The following is a 7,035-nucleotide window of genomic DNA, read 5'->3' as shown; positions in this document are numbered from 1 at the left end:
GTGGGGGAAGTGGGCCTGGTGTGGGGGAAGTGGGCCTGGTGTGGGGGCCGTGGGCCTGGTGTGGGGGCCGTGGGCCTGGTGTGGGGGAAGTGGGCCTGGTGTGGGGGAAGTGGGCCTGGTGTGGGGGCCGTGGGCCTGGTGTGGGGGCCGTGGGCCTGGTGTGGGGGAAGTGGGCCTGGTGTGGGGGAAGTGGGCCTGGTGTGGGGGAAGTAGGCCTGGTGTGGGGCCTATGGGCCGCGGAGTCGCGATCGGAACCTACAGGGTCGCTCTGTGGAGGGCGGGTACAGGCTCGATGGACACATGTATGGCTGCCTTTGAACTTCGACCCCCTGTGGGACCGTGCGGGCCATCTCCAGGGCCAGGCACAAGAGGGGTCCCATGCAGCAGCAGGAGGCCATTCAGCCTTTGCTGTTCCCCTCCCCCCAACTCCCCTGCCTTGTCCCCCGATAGCCCTGAAAATTATTTTCCTCTTTGAGGCAATCTTTCCAATTTTCCGCCCTGCGGAGGGTTGTGGTGCGGGCTCGATGGGCCGAATTGGCCTGCTTCCACGCTGGGTGGGGAGGGTATCTGTGGTTCTAACTCTCTCTCTCTCTCTTCGGTAATGATCCAGTTTCGTTTTGAAGGTCACTCTTTCGAGTCTGAACCCAAATCGAAGCAGTGCCTCCTGGATTCTCCCCAACCACCACCGCCCCCCGCCCCCAGTTCGCTGCGCCCACAAAATCATTTCCCCATCACCTTTAATTCTCTGACCCATTGTTTCGGCGTTTGAGGGGAGACCGGGGGAAGTAGCGGCGTTGAACGAAGGCCCCTGACCTCCTCGTCTGGTGTCCCGGGTTCGAATCCCGCCGTCGCCCCTGATCCCCCTCAGGAATGTTGGGATTAAAACGAAACTGGGCTCAGTTGGCTGACGTAGAAGCCCATTCGGCTTCACCTGAATTGGGGTGCGGGGGCGGGGGGGGGGGGGGGGGGAATCCGCCGTCCCTGCTCCGTCTGGCTTACGCGTGACTCCAGACCCGCGCCCGCGCGGTCGACTCTCGGCGGTAAAACGCTGGGCGCGCCCTTCGAACGAACAAAGGCGAAACCTTCGCCATCCCCACCCCACCACAGCCGTTCCCTGCCGTTTCTGATCTCCGTGTTGTGTATTCTCTCCGTGGGTGAATTGGGTGAGGGGGGAGGGTGCGAAGCGAGAGCGGGGGTGGGTGGGGGGTGTAGGAGCGGGTTCGGCGAGGTCTGATTGATCGCTGTCCTTCTGAATTCCCTCCCCCACCCCCGGCAGGCCTGACCTGGATGTGACTTGCACCCTGTACAACCAAGTGGATGAAGAGCTGCACCGTCTGGTTCAGGTTTCGAACCGTCGGCAAAGGGACCTGGAGAAGCTGGCCCGGTTCTGGCGCTTCGAGGATCAATATCGCCAGGTAACGCCCCGCCCTCGTGTGGGGTGTTTGGGGGGTGGGGGTGTGCAGGCAGCACCAGACCATCGCAGGGTATCGGATGACGAGCGCGGGGGACGTTAGCACATCTACAGATGTTTGGCCTGCTCTCCCTCCCGGGAAGGGTCTCGAACCTCGTGCCCCACCCCTCTCCTTATTTAATGACGTTCCCTTCGAACTGAGAGCAGGAGTTGCCGTAGAAGTTCAGCAGGTCTGCGGAGAGAGGCAAAAAAAAAGCAAAATCAGAGTCAACGTTTCGGGTCCGTCCTCTGAGGAAGGGTCGCTGAACCCGAAACATCAAGTCCGATTCCTCTTCACGGACGTGGCTGGACCTACTGAGATTCTCTGGTGACTTCTCTCTCTGTTCAGCGTCGGAAGTTCGTTATTTTCAGGTTTTTCGCCCGGTGTGAGGTGGGGGCGTGGATTTGCTTTACGGGGGCACGCTGTGGCCTGATGGACTATTAACCCAGAATCCCGGGGAATGTTCGGAGGACCCCGACTCGAATCCCACCAGCAGCTGAGGTGGTGGAATTTGGATTCAGTAATAACCTGGGAAAAACTGAAAATCCGTGGATCCATTGCCGATTGGGGTCCCATCTGATTCACTCATGTCCTTTAGGGAAGGAAACTGCCATCCTTACCTGGTCTGGGCCTACACGTGACTCCAGACCCCACAGCTTAGCTTCCCCTCTGGGGCAACTAGAGATTGGGTGATAAATGCTGCTCCCGGCCAGCGATGCCCCTCATTTCGTTAAAAATGAGGCTAAACAGGTTGGGACTGTACTCACTGGGGTTTAGAAGAATGAGCAGCGATCTCATTGAAACATGTAGGATTCGTAAGGAATTCAACAGGATAAGTGCAGAGAAGACGTTTCCCCCTCGTGGGAGAGTCTAGCACCAGAGGGGCACAGTCTCAGAATGAAGGGACACAATTTCAGACTGAGATGAGGGGAAATTTCCTCTCTCGGAGGGCTGAGAGACTTTGGAAATCCTTGCCACAGGGAGCGGTGGGGGCAGAGCCCGTGTGTATATTTAAGGCTGGGATAGATAGACACTTGATCAGTCGGGGCATCGAGGGTTATGGGGATAGGGCAGGATGGGCCACGATCCCGTCGAGTGCCGGAAGAGGCTTGAGGGGCCGAACGGCCCGCTCCCGTTCCCCGGGAGGCCTGTGACCCCGAGGGTTTTAGAGCCATAGGCCAAAGCAAGACGGGGGTGCGGGTGGAGAGAGGGGGTGCAGCTGCAGCAGGGACGATGGGCCGAACGGACGAACCCTCTGCGGGCTGCATTGCTCCGATGCCGTGCCGCTTGGCGGCGCTCGCCCTGAGGGAGTGGGGGTGGGGGAGCTGGGGCAGGGGCAGGGGGTGTTTGCGATGGGGAGGTGCTGTGTTGAAGCTGGAGCACGACTCTGGGGGTCGGGAATGTGGTTGTGTACGTCTCCAGCCAGGCCGCATTTGGAATACGGTGAGCAATTTTGGGCCCCGTACCTAAGGAAGGACGAGCTGGCCTTGGAGGGTGTTGTTGGGTGGGGAGGGGGGCGGGGGGTGTTCACGAGGGACGATCCAACAGATGAGGAGCGGCTGAGGACTCTGGGCCTGTACACGGTGGGAACCGGGAGGGTTTGGGGGGTGGGGGCGTAGTGTTGGGAGCGGAATCTGATTGAAGCCTATGGAATACAGAGAGGCCGGGATACGGTAGACGCGGAGGAAATGTCTCCCAGCAGCCGGAGAGATGAGGACCCGAGGCCCCACAGCCTCGGGGCGAAGGGACAACCCTTTAGAACTGAGACGAGGAGGAATTTCTTCAGCCGGGAGTTGGGGGGGGAGGTGTGAATCTGTGGGTCTCATTGCCCCATGATTGGTAACGGGACCAGGGGGTTACGGGGAGAATGGGGTTGAGAAAAACAGACTCAACAGGCCAATTGGCCTGCATGTGTTCCTATGTCTCATGCTTTGGGGTAGGGGGTTTTTTTTTGGGGAGTGGGTGGGGGCGGTGGGGGGCAGGATACGTGTGCGTATGAAACAGAACAGTCCCCGAGGGGGGTCTGACTGGCCTACCCTCACCCCGAAGTGTAGTGAATTTGCAGCGGGAGGGCAGGAGTGATTAAGTGGTGAGGTGGGTGGCTGATCACTGATAACCGCCCCTTTCCAAACAGGAAATAAAGCTTCCGAGACTTTGTTGAGCCAAAATCGAGACGCTATCACTGAACAAAAACACAGAAACAAACAAAACAAAAATGGCTCTCCCTCGACTCCGTCCCCATTCACCCCTTTTGGGTGAGAGACCGCAAGGGGCCAAAACAAAAGAAACTCGAAGCAGACTAAAGGGAGCGAAATGAAAATTAAGTAAGTCCCCACCTCCATCAAACGCTCCAGGGACGACAATGGTTCAAATCCAGGTGAAGCTCCCCTTCTCTTTTCAACTAAAGATAAGCTCCCCCCGCACAACACCGTTGCCCCACCCAGCGCGTCTGGGACAGGGACAGTACTGGGCTAAAATGAAAGCTCCCCCCCTCCCCGGGGCTCTTCCAAGGGGGTCCGAAGTGGAAACAGAGAGAAAATTCAAAAAGCCCACTTCCCAATGCACCAAACCGAAAAACAAACGCCAACGCAAAAGGCAAAACGGAAGCTTACTCGACAGAGGCAATTAACTAAATGAGAATGTCGTTACCCGGGCTGTTAATGCACTCCAGCGCCCGCCACCACCACCACCCCCCCACCCCGCAGTGCCCAGCGATCGGAAAAGGCCCCAACCATGCCTATCCCCGACTGACACACCATATCCAGCTGACATAGATCGAGTTTATAGGCTCAACAGTAATGTGTGCACTGCAGAACTAGTCACCAAGGCAGAGCACACACACATACACACACACGTGCATGCGCGCACACACCCATATACCCACCCGTACACACACACACCCCCACATACACATATACACACGTGTGTACACACACACCCTCACATACACATGTACACACGTGTGTACACACACACCCTCACATACACATGTACACACACGTGTGCACACACACACCCTCACATGCACATGTACACATGTGTACACAGACACACACTCAGACACATATACACACACACTCACTTACAGATATACACGCATACACATACACTCATACGCATATACACACACGCGTACACACACACATGCACACACACTCATACATACATATGTACATATACACACACGTGCACACATACAAACATGCGCGCACACATACAGATATACACACACTCGCATACACAAAGACACGCACACGCGAGCATACACATACGTGCACACGTGCCCACACACACTTACCCACACGCACACATACACGCACCCACACATACCCACACACACACATGCACATACTCTCACACACTCTCTCACACTCTCACTCACACACACATGCACACACACACTCTCTTTCTCACACACTCTCTCACACACAGACACACACACACACTTTCTCTCACTCACACTCTCATGCATGCACATATATACACAGATACACTCACTCACACATATAGACACACACGCAGAGACACACAAGCACATACACACACTTTTCACACTCACGCCCACCCTCTCACACTTATACACGAACGCACACTTTCTCTCTCACACATACACACATGTTCACACACGCTCACACACACTCATGCACATACACACACTCACTCACACACACATTTTCTCTCTCTCTCACACATGCACATATACACACACACATACATACACACAGTCACATGCACACACACAGACACACACGTTCACACACACACACACCCCCTAAATATCTGCCTACATGCAAGTGGCCATGAACACACTTATGCACATACACACACACACACACACACACACACACACAGTCTCTCTCTCACACAGACAGACACACACATTCACACACACACACCCTAAATATCTGCCTACATGCAAGTGGCCATGAACACACTTATGCGCGCGCGCACACACACACACACTCTCTCTCACACACACAGACACACACACACAGACACACACACATGTACGTGTATTCATCCCGTGTAAACACCCACACACCCAAAATACATTGCACGCACATACACCCACGTGTACATACGGACTGGAACATTGGGAGAGAGAGGGACCACCTGGCCTCTTGAGCCTGCTTGTTAATTTGATAAGGTGCTGGCTGATCTGGCTCCTCTATGCCACCCCCTCCTTCGGCTTGTCGTGAATCTCCCTTAAAAATTACCCCAAGGCGCTGCCTTTTGAGGAAGAGAGTGCGAAAGATTCATGTCCCTGTTGTGAGATGCTGCTGACCTCTGGCCGAAGCAGGCAGCTCCTTTCGTTCGGAGTGGCTACACCAGTGACAGTCCCAGCGGAGGGACCATCCTCTTCCCCTCCCACCCTCGGGATTTTTGGAACGACTCAAACGGCTTGTTTTTTTCCCTTTATTCTTTCACGGGAAGAGGGCTTCGCTGACCAGGCAGCATTTATTGCCCATCCCTAATTACCCAGAGGGCGGTTAAGAGTCAACCACAGTGCTGTGGGTTTGGAGTCACATGGATGCCAGACCAGGTAAGGATGGCAGATTCCTTCCCGAAAGGACATTAGTGAACCAGATGGGTTTTTCCAACAATCAACAATGGATTCACGGTCATCATTAGACTCTTAATTCCAGATATTTATTGAATTCAAATTCCAACATCTGCCATGGTGGGATTCGAACCCAGGTCCCCAGAACATCACCCGGGTCTGTGTGTGTGTGTGTGTGTGTGTGGCTGTGTGTGTGAGAGAGAGAGAGTGTGTGTGTGTATCTGTGTTGTCTGTGTGTGTGTGCATGGCCACTTGCATGTAGGCAGATATTTAGGGGGTGTGTGTGTGAACGTGTGTGTGTGCATGTCCAGTGATAATACCACTAGGCCATCACCTTGTGCAACCTTCCCTTCGTGAGACAGCCTGCCCGGCCCAGCTACGAGAAGGCTGGGAAGCCTCTGCCTTCTACGTAGCCCACTTTACACCTTGGCCCCAGTCAGTTGGTCCCGTTGCTGCTCGTCTTCTGCCAACCGTCTGTACCCTTCCGGCCCCGCTGCAGGTGAGCGAGTGGCTCAGAGACGTGGGAGAGCCGCGGCTGGACAAATACGAGACGGTTGGAGACTCCCTCCCCGCGCTCCGGACGCAACAGAGAGAATTCCAAGACTTGAACCACGCGGCACTGGTGAGTGTGTGAAAGCTGGGGGGTGGGGGGAGGCAGTGTCAGTGACAATATCTCACCAACCACCACCCCCCAACCCACTCACATTCCTCCTGGTGCCAGTCGGATTAGAACTCCATACGATCGCTGAGCCGAACCACTGTGAGATGTTGACACGTGCTCAATTGGGGGTAGGGGGTGGGAGGAAGGGTGTGCGGGCAGAGAGGGGCGGCTTTTTTGCTGCCAGTAGCCCCTCCCCTGTCCAGTTGCCCCCGGTGGGCAAGGCCCTGCGTCAGCGAGGTCGGGTAAGCCTCATTCCGTCCACCCTCGGACACCCCCACCCCCTCACCGACTTGGGAAGGAGACCAACACCGGATACGACCCCCCCCCCCCCCCCCCCACCCCCCCACCCCTACCCCCACACA

At 55.9% G+C, this 7,035-nt stretch overlaps 1 protein-coding gene across 1 annotated transcript in view; it reads left to right on the top strand.

Moving 5' to 3' along the window:
- Positions 1-7,035, top strand: part of LOC125487501 — a 39,711-nt gene that overhangs the window by 21,130 nt on the left and 11,546 nt on the right. The window contains exons 9-10 of the mRNA XM_048619104.1: positions 1,277-1,415; positions 6,512-6,643. Of these exons, the coding sequence (XP_048475061.1) occupies positions 1,277-1,415; positions 6,512-6,643 (271 nt within the window). The remainder of the gene's footprint in view (positions 1-1,276; positions 1,416-6,511; positions 6,644-7,035) is intronic.

Source organism: Rhincodon typus, chromosome 42, assembly GCF_021869965.1.
Source record: "Rhincodon typus isolate 14 chromosome 42, sRhiTyp1.1, whole genome shotgun sequence".
NCBI lineage: Eukaryota > Metazoa > Chordata > Chondrichthyes > Orectolobiformes > Rhincodontidae > Rhincodon > Rhincodon typus.
The sequence above is the reverse complement of the archived record's forward strand: the minus strand, read 5'-3'. Positions and strand labels throughout refer to the sequence as shown.